We start from the raw sequence: 23,070 nt of genomic DNA on the forward strand, positions 1-23,070 counted from the left end.
AATTAAATACTTATCAAATACTTATCGACTACGATATATACCATTAAATTACGAAACGGCCGTTAAAATTATCATATCTGCCATTCCCCTTCATAAAAAAAATCGCAAGCCTCTAGAATAATCCGCACACAAAAAAATCCATTACTAGCCGCTGTATCTCTATTGATAGCAATTTTTGCCAACGATAACTCCAAAAATAGTTATTAAAATCCAATTATCTAATTATATCTCAAACAATTCGTTTCATTACTATTCCAATCGAGTTCACCCAAAAATAATATCATTATTAAAAATAATATAAAAAAGACACCGAAAAAAAATCAGTGAAAATTGTGAATTCGAAATTTGAAATAAAAAATCCAAACGATCGATAATAATAATCATCGATTGTCTCGACTCCTCCGATAAGTTCAATCCATCCGACAGGATATTCTCCAAATTATTACTAATTGATTAGGAAATTAAATAGTACAATAATAAATATGGCAGCAATATCCCACTTTCTACGTAAATGTTTTTCCATGTTTTACGTTAATTCCTGTTGACTTTGATGCGATTGGGGAGCCAGAGTCTTTCGTGTGGAGGCAGTTGTCCGATGAGATAATCCCTCAGGATGCGATTCGCCTCGACGGAGTGGCCAGAGTCCACGAAGGCAAGGGTTGCGTCCCTTCCCGCGTACTCGAGGATGACGTCCTGTCCTCCAGGATGCTTCCCAATAAATGCTGTGCAATCGTAAACCCTGTCGTACACAGCAATCCAGCAGTCGTCGTGTCTGTCGTGCCTCGATAATTGCTCCAGAGTAATTATCCTCAAATTCTCACACACTTCCTCGCAATCTCGTTTCTTGATGTCGTTAATACTCTGATCTGCCAATTGTACAGTCAGAAAATTCAACTCTAGGACGTCCATTGCCATTCGCACACTCTGTTTCGATCCTCCGCTCATACTGATACTTCCAATATATACTGTCCCACCGGTGCGGCATCAGTTGCGATAAGATTAATACGCAATCAAAACAGATTGTTTCACGTTATTCTGAGATGGTGTGGTGAAATTTAACATGCGAACATCGAAATAATTTTTTCTTGGAGTTCAATGATGCAGTTGAGTGGACGAGGGCTTGGGGACGACTGACAGGTAAGTCGACACTGATGGGAAAGTTAATTATATTACCGGTTGGAATATGAAGCCCCTTCGTTGGGTTTTCTTTACGTCGGGGTTTTATACTAGGTGGTCATAGAGAATCCTATCGTCTAGCAATTTAAAACACGAACTCGTGGTGAACAATTCCTTTTCACTCAAAAATTGCATTTTTCAAATTAATCGAACATTTTTCTAATGTCACGAATGGGGATGGGAATGACAATTTTTTGTGGAAGTATTTGGATATTTTATAATATCAAGTGGATAGTGTTGAGTAGAAGTTTCCCCAGAAATAGTTTTTTATGGTATTTTTTATGTTTTTATTGATTATTGAGGATTAGAATGTTTCGAAATATTTTTGCGTATGAAATTGAATACTTCAATATTGGACTGGCCAAATGCAGTGCCCGGGATATTTCTCCAATTTGTCTCGTAATTGTGCGGTTTTTGATCGGATGAAGGCAAATGCATTTGTCAGGAGAAATCAGTGGATTTCATTGCAGTTTGTGGTGTGTAATGTATCAGTGCAATTTCGTCATTATCTGATGCAAATTATTCTGACACGCACGATAAAATTAATGCGTCAATAATTGCATTGGAAATATAACGAATTGCCGCCATCTTAAGATCAATTCATAATTTACAATGATGTAATAATAAAATTAATCCAGTAGCGACGAGGTGAAGGGCGACAACTCCATTTTTCTAATGAGTTTTCGCCAACCTCTTCATCGTTGATATCTCTTCGGCAAACGGAGATAACAGAATTTTTATCAGAACCATTTTTGTACCTCTTATTCCACTTCACAAAAAATGTCCAATAAAAATTTCACAAACTCTTATAGATTCCGAGATAATCCTCGAAATCCCGACGACTGAATTCGACTTCTATAAATTTTTCGTTCATGAATTTCTCCGAGTCATTTTTCCACGTAAAATTGCATTTTTTTTCGCAACGGTCGAATCGGTGATTTCAATCAATTTTTATTATTCAAATATTTATTTCAGTTTGGCAATTGAATTTTTCTGTGTGGGGTGCATCGAGAGGGGTCTTAAAGTGACGTCTTTACGGACTGATGACTTTCATTGTCTTGAATTCTGGATGTAGCAATGACTTTTGGTATCGACATGTTATCGGAGAAGCTCGAGACGAAAAACAATTGGATGGAAAATATTTACATGATTGTATGACAAATCCACACGTCGCGCTATTATAAAGAAAGTTTGAGGCGTGAGGTACGTCAAAACAACAGTTACGATATCAATGAATAACTTGAAATAAGAGTGACCTTGATCCTCATGCCGCGTATCTCGCAAGTTGCAAAAAAATCTACGAATTATTGATAGAATATCGATAAGTGCTGACAGATAATTGACGTGAATGTCAAACTGCGGAAAACACCTTTGACCCAACAACTTTATCTTAATAGAAATTAATGAGCAAGAAATCAAATTAATACATTTTCTCTGCAACTACATTGAGAAAAATAATAACTTCTGCCAAGTGGATTGCTTGGCTGCAATCGATCAATTTAGAACAATTTTACTAAGTAGTTTCATTAATATTAATATTAATGAACATTAAGATATTGGCTGATCAATTACATTGACAGGAGACAATTAATTCAGAGGAGTAATTTTTTTTCTCATTGCATGTATGAATTATTTATTCCCAATGATGAAAAATATTTTTCAAGATGCAATTGCCTCCAACACATCTCTCAAACTGGGCTCGAGGATGTCCCCCATAGCCGGCACTAAACCGCGCATGTCCATTACGACAATCCACCAGTACACATACCGAATAAACACACATACATAAAAAGCTCGCGACGACGCTTTCGAGGGGCTGCGCCATCGGGCCAAAAGGTAGTTTGCAATGATGCCACCACCCTGACGTACCAACCATTCGTGACACTCCGCGCCGTCGACGTCGACTACCTAAAAACGACCCTAAAACCATTGGAAAAAAAAAAAAATATAATAAAATAAACGATAACAAAATAAATCTCGATTCCCACCCTCTTACATAAATAATGACACATCTTTACATAAGCAAGAGTATAAACCGAGTGTTGAAACAATTCATCTGATGACTGGAAAATTGGTCAACTCCCCGACGAGAACGAGGTGAACGTCGTAGCATTCCTGAGACAGAAAATTAATTCGAGATCGACATTGAGCAGTGGTTACCCACCCCCAAAAGGCTATCGAGTTCCGGGGGAGGGGCAGGGGGGGTGGGATACGCTACCGTAACTACATCGGCAAAAAATTTATCCCTCTCGATTTTTTTACGAATAAAAAAAAAACCCCAATCGCGTCGACTCGTGACCGAATTTCCGCTGCGGTGCCTCACCTAACTTCACGTCCATTACAGCTTTTTTTTGCCTTTTCCTCCCCACAGTGTGCTTGACCCAGACTTCCCCCTCTTATACCACCCCCTTTTAACCCCTCCCCCTCTCGCGATACCTCAACAGTGTCTTGTGTATAATAAATATATTCGAGACGATTTCAACGTGGAATGTGTGGCCCACCTCCTGTGAATATAATCGAAGAAGGCAAACATGTGTTTTTCGTGTCAAGGACGGAAGAAATTCGTGTGAGTGCTCATCCGCGGATGAATTAACTGTGAAATCGTGGTGCCGGAATTCCTACGAGGGATGAATCATTTTGCCAGTATTTTTTTTTTATGTAATCTGGATGACATGGGGGTGGGGAGAATTTGAGAATAAGGGAAAGCTCGGGTTCCACGAGATCGCTGGGGAATTCTCCGCTTGAGCTTTTTGCATTTTGACTCCGAGGGTAAAGTCAGATGAGTCGATTTTAATTGTGTTGTTCAGCATCGATTTATCGCGAGAAGTATCGATTTTAGTGGGAAATGGTAGAGGAGTTTTTTGTGGGGAATTTCATTTCCGGGAAAAAATGTCTCTTGAGGTTTTTCCGGAAATCATTTTTTTATGGAGTAAATCGATTGTTTTGCGATTTTTATGCTGAATTTGGAAATCAGGTAAGGTGGGATGGTGTAGGGGAGGGATCTTCCATTTTATTAAGGGTTGAATGGAATTTTAATACTTGTAAATGGTCTGAAGGGAAAACTGAAAATCAGTAGTGAAGGTAAACTTAGATAAGTCGATTTCAAAAGTTTTCTGGTCTATCGATTTATCTCGAAATATCGCCTTCGTGGAGAAACACTAGAGAACTTTCCTCTAGCTAATCAAATTTCCTCCAAAAAATGTGATGAATTATTTCCCCTAAAATCAATACTTGTGGAAACAATCGATATGTAACGAAGTAATAAAAATCGACTCATCCCGCGACCTTCGATATCAATTTTACTATTCAATCGAGTAGTATTTAAAAATTCTTCGCGATAGCCGTTGACACTAGTCTTGACGCCGCAATGTGACGCAATTATCCCACTAATTACAACCGATTAAACCCAAGAAGACGCGTATCACCGATTCCCTGACACCGGAATTTCCGTAACCCCGAGAAAAAAAAAAATTGATCAACATAATCCCGATGATTGACGATTCCCCGTTTGAAAATCCGAAAGCCGCACACACACGTACATTAACAAAACTATTTATAAAATGAGTTTGAACCCCGGTTGAGTCGCATTGACGAGAATGCGTGTGTGAGACGCGCCTCGTTGAAACAATTCGCCTCTACCCCATGGTAAAAATAGAAACCCTAGGCTAGCTAAACCGCTCGTGAATGCGAGATAAAAAATCGAACGATTCGGTTGAATTTCGGGAGAATCGGTTTGAAAAGAAAAAAAAAAATCCCAGCTGTTCCCGGGGGCGCGGTATTGGCGCAATCCTGTGTACCGCGTATTACGGCTGTACGAGGGGGGAAAAAAAAGCTCAAAAGAAAGGGATGCGGCATCACATTCCAAGCAGATCACGGATGCTTATAGAAGCATTGCGTAACGAGATTTTCGGTTAGACCGGTGGGTGAAGTAGTTTCGTGCTTGCGGTGATCAGCGCCAGATTTCGCGCATGCGTCCCCCCCCATTTTTTTTTCTCTCAAAAGCTCAAATTTTTGTTAACCCACGGGGCATAAACAACACGAGCTTTCGTGCGACTATCGGTTATTCCTGAATTAAATTATTTCCCGAAAAAATCGATCGAAAAATCGGTAACAGTGAAGAATGATAAAGTGATGGAAAGGATTTTTTCACCGGTTGTTTCCAGGAATTGATGAAGACGGGGCACGTGGCGGTTGAAATGGCGGTGCGAGAGTTGGTGAGAGTGAGACGAGTTGTTTGAGTGTCAGGATGCAGCAGCAGCAGGGCCCAACGGGCCCAGCAAATGGAGTTGCTGGTGGGGGGGCACCACCTGGTAGCATCAGTCCCCCCCAGGTGAGTCCCGCAAGTGGCACCACCACCACCAATCGCACGCAGGTTAATGGCGGGAGATTTGATTTTGACGATGGTGGTACTTATTGCGGTGGATGGGAGGATGGCAAGGCCCATGGACATGGGGTGTGCACTGGGCCCAAGGGACAGGGCGCATATTCCGGCAGCTGGCATTATGGATTCGAGGTGTCAGGGGTCTACACGTGGCCCAGGTGAGTCTTTCGTCTCACCAGGGATGACACCCGGAAAAAAATTATTAAAACGAAATCGATTGGAGTTTAGATATTTATTAGCAGATGTTGGGATAAATTTAATTATAAATGTTTCTCCCGGCGAATTGAATTTTTATTGGAAGAAAAAAATGATGGAATGAATAAAGGAATGTTTTCTCCGTTAAATTATTTTTCCCCGGATCGCCGGATAAATTCACTTGTGTCGAGGTCGGACTGACCTCCAACAACCACATCTGTCCTTGCACCCTGTGACCCAATTTTCCTCACCCTACGGCTTTCCCCACCTCGAGCTATGAAAAGATCGTCTATTTACTTTCCCCGTGGAGAATTGACGGAGAATTATCGTTACTATCAGCTCTAATAAACGGAGATAAATCTGCTAACAGCCTTTTTTTTCAATCAATGAAATTATCTATTTTTCACGAAGAAAAGTCTATCTAAAGAAATTTATCCAATTCGTACAAAAAAAATTGGAATTCACTGGTGAAATGAGAAAATTGAAAGCGCTTTCTCTATGAAATTGTGGATGTGGAAAAATTCAAGGAATATTTTATGATAAAATATATGTCCCCGAGACGGGATGATATTTTATTTCAAGACGAAGGTCAACGATCTCCCGTACAAACTTCCGGCGTATTTAAAAAAGCTTCAGCGTCCACTCACCCTCTAATTTCAACGCGTCGAGAAACTGGGACATAGGAATTTCCACCTCATCTGTCCTCAAAACCCATACCGCCTGCTTTAAGCAGGTCGAGGTCATCGTTTCTTCACTTGTCACTGGGTCTAATGATTATTCACCCTTGATAGATCATGAATTGAGCATTAAAAAAATATTTCAATAATTAAACTTGGAATTAAAATTTTAAACCCATTCACTGATGTGTATTACTACTAACAATTTTTTTTACATTATTTATATTTTTTATTTTTTGAGAATCCCACGATCTATCACTCCATTGACGATCTATCAATCGACTAATTGCTAGATACTTCATTTATCTATTCAATTGATATAACAATTGATATCTAGTAAGAAAATTCACTTGGCAAAAGTTCTTATTTATTCTCATGACTCATAGATATTGAATATTATGCCATTTATTTTATCAATAATAATTATTATTATAAATTATTATCAACGGTTATTCAATTAATAATTCGTAAAATTGTTATCAGCGTAGACAATGCGATACCGATAAGATTGGGAATTCTCCAGGTGCCAGTAGAAATTGGAAAGTAATGAGAATTTAATTTTTTCGGTTTTATTTTCAGTGGATCAGCGTATGAAGGCCAATGGCAAAATGGAAAAAGACACGGTCTGGGCATGGAAATGCGTGGGAGATGGCTCTACCGAGGGGAGTGGACCCAGGGATACAAAGGTCGATATGGGGTCCGACAATCGACAACATCAACTGCGAGATACGAGGGTACATGGGCGAGTGGTCTCCAGGATGGTTACGGCTCTGAAACCTACGCCGACAGTGGTGAGTTCGATCTAAAAAAATTATCTGCCCTAAGTACCTAAGTACACCCCCGAAAGGTAAAAATTGCCACTTCCGCTATTTAAACTCAAGTAGAAACACACGAATTCGATCGGCCATTTCCCTTTACCCCACCGCCTGGGGGAAATTGCAATAATTTTTTCATTGATACAACGTCCGTTGACCCGAACTTGATCTAATTCCTAGTTTTATCCACCAATGGCCTTGGATTGAATCGAGGATTCGAGGAATGCGAAATATTCCCGGTGTTTTCAATCTTCCCCGGAGTTATAGCACTTTTATCCGGTAAGACTCGTTGGTACGTCACTCTGATCGCGTGTTGGTACGTGGCGTCAGATAAATTTCATTGCATTTCATTCTGCTCGGTTGCTCTTGAGTGCTTTATTTAGACGCTCATCAACTACAGTGCTACGTCCAACTGCTCACACTAGGTTCATTCGACTACTCACCGCCATTTGGTCATTTCGAATCTACCAGATTGCTCCAATCGACAGATACCCCATGATTTATAGGTCATCGTTAAATTAGGAATTCGGGAGATTATTGATTTCGAAATGATCAGCGGATGTTAGTGCGCCATTAAATATCGGGGATAAAAGCTCGAGGGTGATTGTGACGTGAGATAAGTCACGGGTCTGCGGAATATCGACTGATTTTGCGGGAAATGTGAGGAGTCATTGTTTTTTTTTTTCATTCTTCATTAGATTAAATCAATTGATTCTATAGATTAATGCAATAAATTAGGCGCCTGGGTCTATGGTATTTTTTTTAATCTTTAATATAGGAAATTTTAACTGATTGAATGGTCGGAGGATTCATTCAGGAAATCAGTCAGCCATTGATGTGAGGAACCCGCGGTTTTCCTCGATCTGATTTGTATTAATACTTGAAGGAAATTATTCCCACGGTTTTATCGAGTTTGTGGGACACACGTGTCGACTCCACGTGAGTCGCACAGCGAAAGCAATTGTCCTGTCAAATATTTTAATCGACGGGAGAATCGATGTCACAACTGCCAATAAAAAAAACTTGAATCTTTATCAATAGAGAGTGCGCGGTTAACTTGACACATTTCCGCAGTGGGAATTCCGGGGATTTTGGGGCATCTGGATAATTCAGGGAATTTAATTCCTCGATCGAACTTGATATTATGAATTCCTGGGTAAAAAAAAATTATGATCGGAATTTTTTTTCCAAATTTTCTAAAAATTTTTGGAAAACTTTTCAGAAATTTTTTTTTATGAAACAAAAAAAATCGAAAACAAAACAATTTTACTTTTCGGAAAGGTTTTGAAAAATTTTTCAAAAATTTGAATTGGACATTTTTTTTTATAATTTGGATGGCGTATTTTTTGAGAATATTGAAAAATTAAAGAAAATTAAAAAACAAGAGTATAATTTTAAAAAATTATAATCGCAAACATTTCTAGAAAATTATTTTAAAAATTTTCCGAAACAAATTTTTAAAAAATTTGGAAAAAATATTCCGATTACAATTTTTTTTTTACCCGAGCTCCCAATTAAGTATGAATATTATTTGTCCTTTACAATTTATGCGGATTAAATTCCTGAGGAAATTTTTCAACATTTTTTACTACTTAACAAACACCAAAGTTTATTTCCGTTAATTTAATTTTCCTATCCATAAAAAATTACAATTATGGACAGAGTAATAAATAAAAATCTAGTGTTGAAATAACGACCGCAGCCCTCGAATCCCCCGAGATACTCAAATCCTCGTTTCTCATCGTGGTGAATAACCAAAGTGATAAAAAATAAAGCCGAGTTTTACAGGTGGGTTTGGCACGAGAATATTTTGGCAGAGTGTCGGTAATTTTCGTAATTCAACGTGGACTAACCGCATTATCGCTCGCAATAAAATTCAAAAGTTCAACGGTCATAGTCAAAACCCCGTGGCGATCCAGGAAGCGAAGGATAACAGAATTCAGGGGATCTCGATAACAAATCCATTCCATTCATGATTATGACACCATTACGATGCGACAGGAGAGATTCACCTGGTAATCCATAATGATGAGTAGATAGGATGGATGGTAGTGGATAAAAATAGTTATGTTATTGAGAAAAAAAAACAACGAATTGATTATCGAAATGGAACATTGTTACAGCCCTGATGTGATGCTATGTAGGAAAGTGTGGGTCTCGAACAGCTTGAAATAGCCGACTTGCGTATCGTGAGGTGGTGTGCCCTGCCATCCTCTTTTCGTATATCTGCATTTTACCCTCCTCCCAACGAGTTTTACAACGAGCAATATAATACAAATACATATGAGTTGGCCGTTTGCGAATCACTCGTGTATTTTAGGTGCACTCATATGAAATGTCAGGTGTCTCTACAAGTTTTCCTCCCTGACCCAGAGCCCGGGCCTTTTTTTCTTATCATTTAGTCTTGAAATCTGTACATACGATTTATTTACAGTCTCGATATACCACTCTCCGTAGAAAAATGGTATATATATGATATACGGTATATTCTGGTCATAAATGCAATATTTCCAATTCTGTTAAAAATGCCAAAAATTCAAAAAACCCCGAAAATTCGGGAATCATTGTAGGAACGAGTGGAGGTGGCAAATTCTCGAACAAATTTTGCCTAGAGAGCGCGAAGCTGCGAAATTTTGAAAATTCAAAAAATTTCAAGCAGCCGAAAAATCGCGATAATGCCCGGAGCACGCGAGAACGATCTCGTAAATGAAAAATGGTTGGAAATAAAAATTTTCCATGAAAAAAAATTGGAATTGTCTATTATTCAATCAATTTCGATTGTTCAGTATCGAGAAAGTTGAAAATCGATTCTCTTTCGCATATAATCAAAAAAATGTTTCAATAATTGTACACCAATTGAACAAAGAAATTCGAATAATGACGACAAGGGTAGAAAAATAAAAAAAATGACAGGTACGTCCTTGAAACCAGGATTGTCAGAAGTACAAGGAAACCCGCGCAATTACCCTCGACGAATGACATCAGAGTTGATGTTAATAGCCCGAAAGTACTGACGCAAACAAGATAAAAATGTCGATGAGAATTCCGTAAAAGAGAAAAACTACCGCTGACGTAAATTAAACTATCGGTTTGACTCCCACGCACAATGACGCAATGATTTTTCAGGTACTTACCAGGGTCAGTGGCTGCGAGGTATGCGACATGGATACGGAGTGAGGACTAGTGCACCATTTGGTCTTGCCAGCCACTACAAACCACCGAAACAACAGATTCGTGCCTCATTGACATCTCTGAGAAGTGCCGACGGTGCATCAGTGACGGCACCAACTCCAGAGCCGACGGACCGCCGAGATCGTCGGGTGGACGACAGCCGAGGTGGATTTGTCCTCAAGGCACGGAGTGATGATCCACCCGCACGTCGGAAAAGCCTCAATGAGAAGTCCCTGAAAAAAGGATTATTATCGGTGAGAATGATGAGCCAATCAGACAGCAAAATAATTAAAATGTGTAAAATAGATCGAGAGAAAGATCACTATAAAAATAATCTATCACTAGGGCTTGAAGATCCGGAAGCAACGGAGTACAAGCGATCTCGAAACCAGAGGAACCGGTGGAAGCATAAGGAGCAATGCAAGCTCAGCCTCATGGATGTCAACCGAGAGCTCGCAGAGCCAAGCATCAGCATCAGTCCACACCGACAGCAATGCATCCTTTGTCATCGAGGTAAACAAAAGCTTAACTTGATCAATAGCATTAAATGAAAAGCTTCAAAGATGCGCGTCAATAATCACCTCTCCCCCCAAAAATCGAGTCAATATAAACGAAATCAATTGCACATACTCCACATTTCCACAGGATGAGCAAATGGACGCCTCAGTAACCGAGACGTACCTCGGTGAATGGAAGAACGACAAGCGCACAGGCTTTGGAATATCAGAGCGAAGTGATGGTCTTCGTTACGAGGGCGAGTGGTTCAATAATCGAAAATACGGTTACGGCGTAACGACATTTCGAGACGGTAGCAAAGAGGAGGGAAAGTACAAGAACAACGTGCTGATAACATCCCAGAAGAAGAAGCAATTATTCCTGATGAGATCGGCGAAATTCCGTGAGAGGATAGAGGCGGCAGTGAATGCAGCCCAGAGATCGAGTAAAATGGCCCTCCAGAAGGCAGATATTGCGATATCGAGAACAGCAACAGCTCGGGGTAAAGCAGAGCTAGCTGATTTGGCTGCTGAACATGCAAGACAGGATTCTGAACTCGCTCAGCAGACGGCTAAACAATTTGCCCCTGATTTCCGTCAACCTGGACTGGAGAGGCTGAAGCACAGGGAAATACCGAAGTACGTTCCACCACCTCAGGATGCAATGCCAACCAAAAGCATATTGTCCAAGGGAAATAATCCAAGTGGTGATCAGATGACAGTAAAGCCAACTGATGTCGATGGAAATGCACCGACACCTCAGTCCATCAGTCAGAGTGTCAATCAGTCGATAAGACGTGCAAGCATGAAACCAGGACACAATCAGAGCAATCCTGGACCAGTCCAGAATCAAATCGCTAATCCTGCATTATCCAATGCTTTTAATCAGCCTCCCAATCATCTTATGAATAGTTTACCGAATCAGTATGACTATGGTGGTGCTAGTGGTGATAGTGGACAATTTGGACAGTCTGGAGCCAGTCAGTTTCAACAGGGGTATGATAATCTCAATAGTCAGGGGATGCAGAATTTTCCTGCACAGTATCCACCGCATTATCCTAATACTCAGGTATTTATTTCTTTATTTATCTATTAATCGGTGAATTTATTTGGATTTCTTCCACATTTATATCTGCCGAATGTCACGTTTGGTTTGAATTAAATATGAAAATTCTAGATTCCCATACAGTCTCCGGCGATGTACGAGACAATGATTGAATCCACGAGTAATCAATTCACATCGAATTTTTACGGTGTAAGCAGTAGAATAGAATACCCCTGATCAGAATAAACCTGACACTATTACGTTATGAATAGAAAATAATCACTGAATCATAATAATAATCACTGAATAATTTGATAAAGGAATAATTTGGGGAATAATCCGCAGTTTCAGATTAAAATAATAATACCTATTTAATCCACACTATTTCCAGCTCAAATATTCAGTAACAAATCAATAATCTACCTCCAACATATAAATATTCTCTGAAATATTTCAATCCATTCTGTAGATTTCGTGTCTAACTAGTTGAGACTGATTTATTTTCTCGTTAATGCTGGATCGACGCGTGGGATTTGAGTCTGAATGATTTGAATGACTTCTAGGTGTCACCAACGACTAATCAATACGGATCTGGACAGAATTCCTACAATCCTCAGGGATACGGCGTGCAGCCAATGAATCCACAGCAAATGCCTCAGATGCCTCAGATGCAGCAGATGCAGCATACGCAGCAAATGCAACAAATCCAGCAGCAGATGCTGTATCAAAGTGACCAGACGAGTGTGGATCCACAGAGGTCACAGGTTGGGGCTAGTATACGAAGAAATAGTCGAGTTCTTAATCAACAGGACAGGCCTGGACCTGCCATTGGACAAACTCTCAATGACAGGTACGTCCGGCATTTTATCGCTGGGATTGATTGAATTATCTCGGAAAATAACGGAAATACCAAAGTGAGCATGAAAATAAATAGATGATGTTATTCAGATTGGATCACTACAAGAGACCTCCTAGTCGTGATAGTTCGGTCGATCGATATCGCGTTCCAAGTCGATTAATAGGATCCAGACAACCCTCTGTGGACAAGAGTGTCACCTCCCAGGACGGTGTAGAAAGGTGAATTCAAATGATTTTTGCAGATGAATTTTTTGAGCTTTTCGTTTTTCTCAGTTTTTTTTAAAAGGTTTTGAAATTAAAATCGTGAAAAAGAGTAGCAGTTCCACTAAAGGTTCTAAAGGTTGAATTATCACTTGAGAACGAATGAAATCTTTTTTCATTCCGAAAAATTGGAGAAATGGGAAATTCATGGGAAATTCTCACATTTCTTTTTATTTTTCAACTGGAAATTTCAGGACGGCGAGAGGAGCAAGTCTAATGCGATCACCAACTCCTCTGAATGGATCTGCATTTGGAAGTGGTGCAGCAACTCCGATATATACTCCTCCCTCATCGAGTCAATTCGAGAGTGCATTCAGAAGTCGTGGAATGGGACAGGAGGTGATTCCAAGTGGTTCCCAGCCAAAACGCACTGAGAGCCTTTACGTGACACCAGGACGTGCACCAGGAATCTCCGGTGGTGGTGGTGGTGGGGGCGGTGGCGGAGGGGGTGGCACAAGGGTGAGTTCATAAATCAATGCAATCAACAATTTACTCCATTAACAATCCTCCAAGCAACCATTGACTCTCCCGATATGTACAAAAAATATTCCACATTAACTTCACTCAATCAAAATTACACTGACAAATTAATTGTTTTTTGAAAAGTACTTTCGTACTTGCAACAAGAAATTCAGGCCTTGAAAATCTCAGTGCGCAATATCTCAGTAACATTCAGCCTCATAATTGAAAATTACAAAGAAATAATGACCGATGTTTAAAAAAATTTCTGTAACGAGATATTGAGCTCTTGATAATTCTCAAGTTGTCTCTCCATGATTGCTCAGAAACATTGAATTTTGTCAGTGAGTAAAAAACCCAAAGAATTTGCCTCTATCTGTCTGTAACTGTGTGGTGTTTTTCTTTTTTGTGCTGTGTTCTGTGCATGCGATCTCAGGACACGAGCAGGACGGTCCCCGCCTTCGCCGCAACTACACAAGGCCGCGCTACTTTATGAGTATAAGTACCCTAAAACGTTAACTAACAATTCAAGAGATAAAATTCATCGATCAAACAAACGTCCCCCTGCTAATCGAATTTCACTCGCACTGAGAGAACAAACAACATCCCAGGATCAGTAATTTCAGTGTCAAACGGATGAGGAAGTTAAATCGAATTTCATACCTCTCAGTTAATTACCGATTTATCTGGAAATGTGGTGATTCTAGGAGGAAACATTAAAGGACTTTTTTGTAGTCGATTTAATCATCGGTAAAAAAGGTCTTTTGGCATTTTCTTTTAACACCAATAGTTTTTCAGATTCATCGATATTTAACAAAGCCTGAATTTCTCCTAGAATTGTTCCTCGATTTAATCAGGAAACACTCGAGGCATGAATGGGCAATTTGCTGAGTAATTAATTCCTGCTTAGAGTAATTTTCATTTATCTCAGTGTTCTACAGCTGTGAAGGATTTTATTTGTTCTCGAACCAAAGCTTAAAATGTACCTGGTAAAAGTTATGAGCGTTGAGTGCCCCCTGAATTGTTACTCGCGGTATTGTTCACCGGAGAAACAAATATTGCACCTGTATTTTTCTAATCGAATGAGTACAACAGAAATTTAAGAAAAAAAATAACGAAATATGACAGTGAGCCGTCCGATTGTTGTGTGAACCACTTCAGTACTGTTAAAAAATATTCACTGAATTTTCCTGGTTTTGCCTTTGAATTATTAAACAATTGGAAGTTCGTCTTTCAAAAAATGTCTTAATTAGAAATTCATGGCAATTGCACGATTATAAAAATGACGGCAAAAAATATAATTGGCTTTTCAATTTCCTGAAATCCGAGAGTAATTTTGAACTTTCATGTTTCAATTACTTTCAATTATCTCACGAAAATTAATGAACGTCAACGAATTTTTCCTTTGAGCTTGAATTTTTTAGAATACGTTCCCAGAATTCAGTAATTTTTTTTAACAGTCAACCAAGTGATAGATATATTTTTCAGTACCCGAGGTACTCAGAAAATTTATTTCTCCATGCGATCTACTGTATAATTGGCATTTTCATTGTTACGAGTGAGTAGTAATCGCACATTGAGAGATTATAGCGGTAGGATTGATCATGCACTGGAGTAATGATTGACGCTCAGCTGATTAACAATTTTAACAAAAAAAAAAAAGAACCAATATTGAGTGATGAGAAGGTAAGGCCGTTGTGAGGCGGTGTGGAGGCGGGGACCTCGATTTTTTTTATCAATTTTCCCATCTATTTTTTCTATTTATTAACACCTCGTAATCGTTTGATGAAAAATTTACTAATTGCCTTTACTTTGTCCTGGATAATCCTCTGATTCAAGGGAGAGAATTCCTCCACACCACCACACGACGTCCTTTACACAATTTTATTCAGATCAATTATTTTTCTAACGCATGATATTCATAATTTTTTAATCCTCACCAATGATAGCGCACATTTTAAGAATCATTCGATAATGCCTGAGTCTTTGATAATTTATTTGTTTATTCACTCGATTCAACGATTGACAGACTGATTTCTAATGGTTTTTGTTATTGAGGGGAGACTGCGGTGGAAATTCAATAAATTATCTTATTTAGTTCTCTTTAGATTTTTTAAATAAAGGATCGATTCTATTTATTTTTGGGGAATTAAATTAAAATAAAGTCATCCAGATGTATATTAAGTCATTGATGTTTTTTTTCAGATTGAGTTGAATTATTAATTCCCTGACTCTCGCTGGTGCTCTATTTGTTTTAATTATTGTAAATGTTTGTAAAAAATGTGTCGAGGCTCCACCGCAGGTTCCCTCAACAAATTTAGTATGTGATATTGTCATTCCCTGAATTCCTCCTTTGATAACGTCCAAAGCTGAATAACCAGATTAAATACTGAAACTATTTTTCAACAAAGCACATTCCAAATCGGAACCGTCCACAACGATGGGACCTTATCCCAAAAATACACGGAGAAACAAATTTTTAAAAAATTGCAACAAACTAGAATGGTTTAAAAAATACTAAAACCTATTATCAAGTCCTCCTTTTAAAAAATTACTGTTTCCGTCCGAATTTTTCGAATTCAGTTTTCCGGATCGAAAAATTCAAAATCGATACGACAATTCGTCTCTTCTCTCTGATTTTTCCAAAATCTATGACTTCCACAAAAATAAAATGGAATTCTCTATTAAATTTATGGAAATAAAAGTGACGTACATTCTGAATATTTTTTATTGAATTCAGGGAAAAAATGTAAGTTGTTATTTTTTATAAATTTTTTCCTCCGTGTACCTGATTTCGACCACACTAACGAGAATTAACGAAATGAAAACTAAAGAAGATTGCGACAATGCCTTCACGTGGGAGATTAAACAAAGTGCCAAGAATTATACTAATAGAAAATTGTACAGCTAAGTTATGAAGAAAAAAACAATAACACGAATTGAATGTTGAAAGAAGATCCTGAAACGAGATATTCACCCAGAGAAAAAATTCACCCAATAAATCCAAAAGGCTCCACAATTAATCCATAAAGCAGATTTAAATTAAACGAATTATTTCCAATAAAATGATATTTACTGTAAAAAAATCGAGGAAAATTTCTAAATAATAAGATGCAGTCGATTGAAATAAATCATTTCTCTGGGTGATCATTCAATCCTTGAGAATACAAATGAATGTCTTGATTGTATACTGTGACGCCAGTCATTCTTCTCGCACAATTCTGGATTTTAATTAGCGCGTGTGGAAAACTCGCTTTACCTCGATGATAAAACGAATAATGTTAAATATTTGTGGACGAGTGTGAGATCGACCCGAGGGTTGGGTTCTGTAACTGCATGGAGATAATAAAGTATGTTCACACGATTTTCTGGATGGAAAGCCCTCAGAACAATTTTTTTTTCCATTTTCACTAATAAACTGCGATAAATCATCGTTTCCGGCAGTTATCGATTTATCTCGATAACCATCGATCCCAGAGGAAATCGTTAGGAGACTTTTTCATAGCTCATTTATTTTCCAACAAAAAAACCCTTTTGATATTTTCGGATAAAATCGATAGTTTTTAAGATTAATCGATATCCAACAGAACTGGAAAATTCGACTTGTCGCACCTTTTACGGAAATGTGACGTGAGTTGAGAAATAAAAATATTTCTGTCCAGTAAATTTATTGGAATTGAAGAAATTCCATAAATTTGCAATTCGAATTTGAATAGGCATTTTTATTTGGCAGGGATAATTTTTTTCTTAGTGTAAAAATGGAAAATATGCATTTATTATTGTTTTCATCCTGCAAAAACCACTGGTTTTGCACTTGCTAATTTATAGGAGTGCTCTGAATGTTTGCCAGAAAACCCTGAGGAAAGTGACTCAGACATCGAAATTTTTAGTGGCACAATGTCGCATAGATTATTGTGAGCTATCGAAAGGCGAAACTGGCTCTTGTGTTCTTAAAGACGAGATATTTTTACACAACCTAATTTTAAAACCAGATAATGGACGCCGAACGGGGGAGAGAATATCGTCTCCATCGGCTTTACCTCATTTGCTTTGCGATCATTGGAATTATTTTTTTGATAACGATTTTCTAGGAATTTATTTCCTCTCAGTGAGTTTCATTTTCACGTCGGGGAGATGAGATCAACTTCGTCATCTTCAATGCTCGATATCTCGACAACCGAAGATACGACTTCGATGAGTTCACTCTCATTTCAAAGCTCGAGACAATACCGTGAGAATAAAAGATGGAAAATCGAATTTCACTCTGCCGCTTCCGAGTTATTGCCGATTGAAATCGAGTAATCGCAGCTTTCAGAAATATTTCTGTGCTGCGTAATTTTCCTCAAACTTTTTTCTAATTCAAAATTGAGATGCGCTATTTTGACGGTTAATGAATGTACCCCAGCGAGAGGCTGGGGATGCAAACGTCGTGAGATGCTATTTTGGTAATTCTGAGGGACAACTCTGATCAGTCTGTCGCCTGTTGGCCTCTCGGGGAGTTCTGTACTTGATTTTCCACTAGTGACTACTCTCGAACATCATCACAACAGTTTTTCCAAAATTTTCTGGAATAAAAATCGATTTTTCCCGGATTTTCGAATTTTCCATTGGGGAAAACATGTGGAACTGATCGAAATTGCGGGCAATTAATTAATTAACGCTTCAAGGTCGAGAGTTTAATCATATAACATCATGTTTTGGTCGGAGCCGGATGAAGAGGAGGAGGCACTCCTCTGTAGTCCGGCTCTCATGGCCAGGAGGGCCTCCGAATCCTGGATTGTCGCACCCCCCGTTGAGGTACTCATCGGGAATTTGAGAATTTCGAAATTTCAGGTGTTTCGCCAGTTTTCCCAGTGTTTTCCACAGAGTGGGAGGTGAAATTTTCATTGCAGATAGAAATCATTTTTGCCAATCACTCGTGAACGTGAGACAAGTGTGTATTTTCACAAAAATATCATTTCCCCAGGTGATCTCGATTAATTATGATTTTATCTTGAAAAAAATTCTCAATTGTTAAATTATCTGGCGAAACACCTGTAGAAATTATAATGCAACACTCGATCGATTAAAATCTATTCTCAACTCAGATAAAAATTAGACGTCAGACTTTTAGGATTATTTTCCGAAAAACGCTCTTTTTTTTCACTTGTACTATAAAATAATATTTTCTTAGTGCAAAATGTATAGAAGCCCAATAAATCCCGCATGACTAGATTAACTAAAATCGTTTAACAAACAGAGCTAGCAGCTCTAGATTTACACAGAGAAAAAAAAGATTTTTATTTAAAAAATTGGCAATTTGGGAGTAAATTTTCCGATTTTTTCCCAGTGAATTGAATTATTGGGTTCATTTGCATTTGCAATGTCTTACGATTGAAGAAGAATATGGAACAACATTGGATTGTTTAGGCGATACCTGTGAGCTCGATGCCCCTGCAGAGGAAAAAATCACTGCCGGATGTCGCTGGACCAATTCAATTGACTGCAACTTCACCATTATCCAGGGAAGAGGTCAGTGTTCTTAGCAGTATGAGGAGAGAAGAAATACGACGACAAATCGACGAGAGCGAGAGGCTCAGGGCCAATCCCCTGCTGTATCTAGTCAGTCCGCAGGTCAAAGTAAGAATTCACCATGAGAGAAATATTCAATAGAAATTATATTTTCTACTTCAGGATTTTTCAGTTTTACTGATTATTCCCTGAGCATTGCCCATTTTTTATATTAAATTTCTGGTAAAATTACAATGCCATCGATTTAATTTTCTCAATCGAATGAATCAATCAATGGCAATCTCGTAATTTTTTTAATGAATTTTTCTCTCCACGTATCGTTTTTCAATCGATTAATTAATTAACGAAGAGTAATGCAGATTAAAAAAATCAGAGAGAAATTTCATTATCACAGCATTAAGATCTCGATTGAATTTATTTTGAATCGTTTGAGAATAAAATGTTTATAAAAAAGTTAAATTGCGATTGAAGTGGAAATTTGTCTCTCTGACGAAATCTATAGAATTTGAGGGATTAAAATGGCTTAATGTGTTGCAGGACTTTTTTTCACGACAGCAATTAGTAATGTTGGTGTTCTTAATCAACATATCGCTGGCTCTGATGTTTTTCAAGCTGCTGTCGTAGCAGCCGGCCAGTGTGAAACTCCAAAACTGCATCCTGGACACAACCTGAGAGAATCAATCCCCCCCGGGACGTGATATCCTCGCAAATGCCATTTTTACTCAGAGCCCAAACTTATTGTTTCAACCCTGAGACTAATAGGATGATTCCTCCCCGAAGGAATCATCGGCATAACGAAAGAAAAAAATTTTTAATGCAAATCGCACAACAAACGATACGAACCTGAAAGATCGAGTGATTCACCGCGAGTCCTCCATCGAAATTTGTATTTTTACGGAGAATTAATGAATTTTTATCAATGAGGAAACCAGAATGACTCAATTTGTCTCATTTTAAGACAAAAATTGATGGAACCTCATTGACTTTTGTGACAGTGTGGAATTTGTAAGGAGAATCAAAAGATAAATTGATATGTTATTTAAATTGTACAGTTTCGATAGAGAAACGAAAGATGCAGGATTTCCCCTGGATTTTATAAAATTTATAAATATTTACTTGGAAGTTTGATAGGAGAGAGTTTGACAGCTAGCAATGGCGGATAATTCGGTGGGGGTCGGGAGCGAGGGTGGAGCTTCGCGTTCGAGACCTGGGGCTCCATCGAGAGGACCTTGTTTTTGTAAATATAATAAAAAATATTTCCTAAACAATTGAATTGTATACTTGTGTGAATGAGAGGGATGACTAACGTTTGAGAGGAGAAGAGCTTGTATCTGAAGGCAGCCCTCCAAATCAATGATTTATTTGCAATTTCGAGATATTTATTCAACTATGATAAATCAAATAATTATTTGTAGCAAATTATTCACTCAATCAATTGTATAATCTTCAATAATAATTCTTCGCATTCCCATTTTAATACAATTTTTGGAAAGAAAAATAAATAGTCGAGTAACGAGAGAAGTCGATTTTTCCAGTTTTGCTAGAAATTTATTTATATTGAAAAATATAAATTTGAGGTGAAAACGTTAAAGGACTTTTTTGTAGCCGATTAAATATCCGATAAAAATGGTTCTCATGTCTTTGTTACGAAAATTGATACTTTTTTCGATAAATCAAATTTTCATAAATCTTGAAAATCCGAAAATTCATTATTTCGTTGGTAAATGCAGGAAAATTGATTCATTAGGTCAAATGGACTCATTTCACTTGAATAAATTATTTTTTTGGGTTTGGGCTGCCACCGAGGCGATAGCTTTTCACAATAATGCAAATAAAAAAATATTGTATCCAAATAAGAGGTACCGCGTGCCTTCTATGCCTTCCAATTATCTAATCATCTTTCAAACTTCGTTAATCTCAATCTGTAAGAATTGATCGCCTTCGCATCACTGATACCAAATCGGAAAATTCCTCTGAATGAATCGATACTGCTAGGGAATACGAATTTTTAAAACTTAAAATTATCTTTAAAATATTCGCGTATTTGTCATCAACGAGCGTTCGCTATTTTTCATCTGATTATTCAATTATTTTCCATTGAAGAGAGATTGTTATTTCAATTGGTCGTTCAACTATGTGAGGGCCAGGGGGAACAAAATGAAGGAGTTATGAATTTCGTAGCCAAACGATAAACCAAATGAATTCGATCTAGTCCAGTTTTCGAGGAATATCCCAGAATCTGAGGCAGATATCGAATTTTTTATTATAACCTTTTTTGTAGCTATTAATTCACTCCACCATAAAGGTTCTAATAAAAATTCCGACATCACCTCTCAATTTCGAGATATTTATTAAAAACTGACTTTGAAAATTCGATTTGAAACGGTTTGTCGTTTTGGTTCTAAATTTTTTGGTGTTTTGTTGAAATTATTTTTGAGATGAAGATGACGCATGCCGTTTTTTCGAGGGATTCTAGATACTATGGTGCGATACTCGCTATGAGAGCCCGGAGATAGAACTAAATTTGTAAATACTAGCTCGTAAAATTGGGTATAATGATCTACAGTGCCAAGTGGGCAGGGATGAGTCAGGGATGAGATTTTCAACTCCATTCAAGAATATCCAGGAACCTTTCGCACAGAGAAAAGTGACAGCTCAGGAAAAATTCCAGTTTCGATACTAGAAATTTTATTGAGTGACGTGCGACTTCTTCTCGTAATTATAAGATATTTTCACATAAATCCCCAGAGATTGATGAATGTTTGGCAAAAGGTCGGATATCCTGAATGAGATTTAACACTGACTCGTTATTATTCTTCGAGCAATCCTCTTCTCAGAGAATATCATTAAATCGCTTTAAAAAAATTATTGAATTCCCTGGAAAATTTGTAAGTGGGATAGTGATAAATTCATGGTGCCAAGTCGATACTTTTCCCTTAAAACTGAAACGAACTATTAACTGTTATTGGCTTTGAATTCCGGGGTCACAAGAGGTCACGATAAAAAATGTATCAATTTTGTCATTAAAATTAGTAACCAAATGATAAAATGAGATAAACCCAAATTAACACATTTCTTAATTATCATTTATCTGGATAATTACGGATTTAATGAGAAAGTTGAAGAGAACTCTTTTGTAGTCATTGAAATTTCTGATAAAAAGTATTTTCAAACATCTTCTCCTACAATCAATCGTTCCTCAGATAAATCGATGATTCATAAAAATTTTGAATTCGTTTGATCTCTTTTTACCATTTGGCTACTGAAATCACATACTCGGACCCTGATCTGCATACATATATATATTTGGTATATGTATCAACCAAAATTGTTATCAGCTTTAATTTTAATCGCGCGGAGGAGAATAGTATAATACCGTTAATTACTATTAATTATTAACTATTTATCATTCTAACGCTAGTGTCATATCACGACAAAAAATCGCCATTATACGAGTAATACTTATGAATACTATATTGTAATGAAAAAAAGCAAAATATATTTACACGAAACGAAACAAGAATGATGAGCAAAAATGGTATAAATGAAATTTTTCATTCACTGCAACGGAGTCGGAGACATGTGAAGGAAGCACGAATAATTTGTTAATTTACAATGACCAGAAAACTCAATAAACTTATATCATATTTCACAAAAGCGTCTCTCATTAATTTCCACATTTAATTTCCCATCCATTCGATAATTCGACAGTGAATTGCACTGGGGAAAATAATGACTTCCGAATAATTAACAATGATGATTTCTTCAGTGAAATTCCAGTGGAAAATTCCTCCCCTACACGAATTTCCCAAGATTTTCCATGGAACCTCGCCCATATCTCCCAGTTTTCTCCCGTCCATGGTATTTTTAGATCTCCGTCTTGACTCTATCATTTATCACCGGACAAAATGAATGTAAACAAACAGCCTTACGCCTTCAATCTCCCAACGGTAATTGAACTCGCGATTTGTTGAATCGACGGATTATTCCGAAACTGGCATTGCATACACCCGATAAAAAAACAAAT

The 23,070-nt window shown here is 37.7% G+C and overlaps 2 protein-coding genes across 7 annotated transcripts; one reads left to right on the forward strand and one right to left on the reverse strand.

Moving 5' to 3' along the window:
* Positions 1-179: 179 nt before the first annotated feature.
* Positions 180-1,129, reverse strand: LOC105265302 (cytochrome b5). Its single transcript, XM_011302725.1, has one exon. The coding sequence runs from the start codon at positions 943-945 to the stop codon at positions 532-534; it is 414 nt and encodes a 137-aa protein (XP_011301027.1). The 5' UTR covers positions 946-1,129; the 3' UTR covers positions 180-531.
* A 1,760-nt stretch (positions 1,130-2,889) lies between these two features.
* On the forward strand, positions 2,890-20,173 carry jp (junctophilin). 6 transcript variants are annotated; one of them, XM_011302719.1, is made up of 12 exons: positions 2,898-3,273; positions 5,340-5,715; positions 7,009-7,220; positions 10,371-10,669; positions 10,761-10,928; positions 11,061-11,978; positions 12,087-12,164; positions 12,518-12,804; positions 12,903-13,031; positions 13,268-13,532; positions 18,942-19,151; positions 19,581-20,173. In XM_011302719.1, the coding sequence occupies exons 2-12, from the start codon at positions 5,423-5,425 to the stop codon at positions 19,665-19,667; spliced, it is 2,946 nt and encodes a 981-aa protein (XP_011301021.1). In that variant the 5' UTR covers positions 2,898-3,273; positions 5,340-5,422; the 3' UTR covers positions 19,668-20,173. The 6 variants fall into 6 exon arrangements, with proteins under 6 accessions (XP_011301026.1, XP_011301025.1, XP_011301021.1 ...); XM_011302720.1 differs by lacking the exon at positions 2,898-3,273 and adding an exon at positions 3,411-3,742; XM_011302722.1 differs by lacking the exon at positions 2,898-3,273 and adding an exon at positions 3,752-3,819.
* Positions 20,174-23,070: the final 2,897 nt, after the last annotated feature.

This window comes from Fopius arisanus, unplaced genomic scaffold (assembly GCF_000806365.1).
Source record: "Fopius arisanus strain USDA-PBARC FA_bdor unplaced genomic scaffold, ASM80636v1 scaffold00029, whole genome shotgun sequence".
NCBI lineage: Eukaryota > Metazoa > Arthropoda > Insecta > Hymenoptera > Braconidae > Fopius > Fopius arisanus.

Bases quoted from the DNA above. Each gene is read 5' to 3' on its own strand.
- LOC105265302 (XM_011302725.1), bottom strand. From the start codon at position 945: ATGAGCGGAGGATCGAAACAGAGTGTGCGAATGGCAATGGACGTCCTA.
- jp (XM_011302719.1), top strand. From the start codon at position 5,423: ATGCAGCAGCAGCAGGGCCCAACGGGCCCAGCAAATGGAGTTGCTGGT. The intron at 13,032-13,267 runs GTGAATTCAAAT...TGGAAATTTCAG, and splicing joins TCCCAGGACGGTGTAGAAAG to GACGGCGAGAGGAGCAAGTC. The intron at 13,533-18,941 runs GTGAGTTCATAA...TGGATTGTTTAG, and splicing joins GCGGAGGGGGTGGCACAAGG to GCGATACCTGTGAGCTCGAT.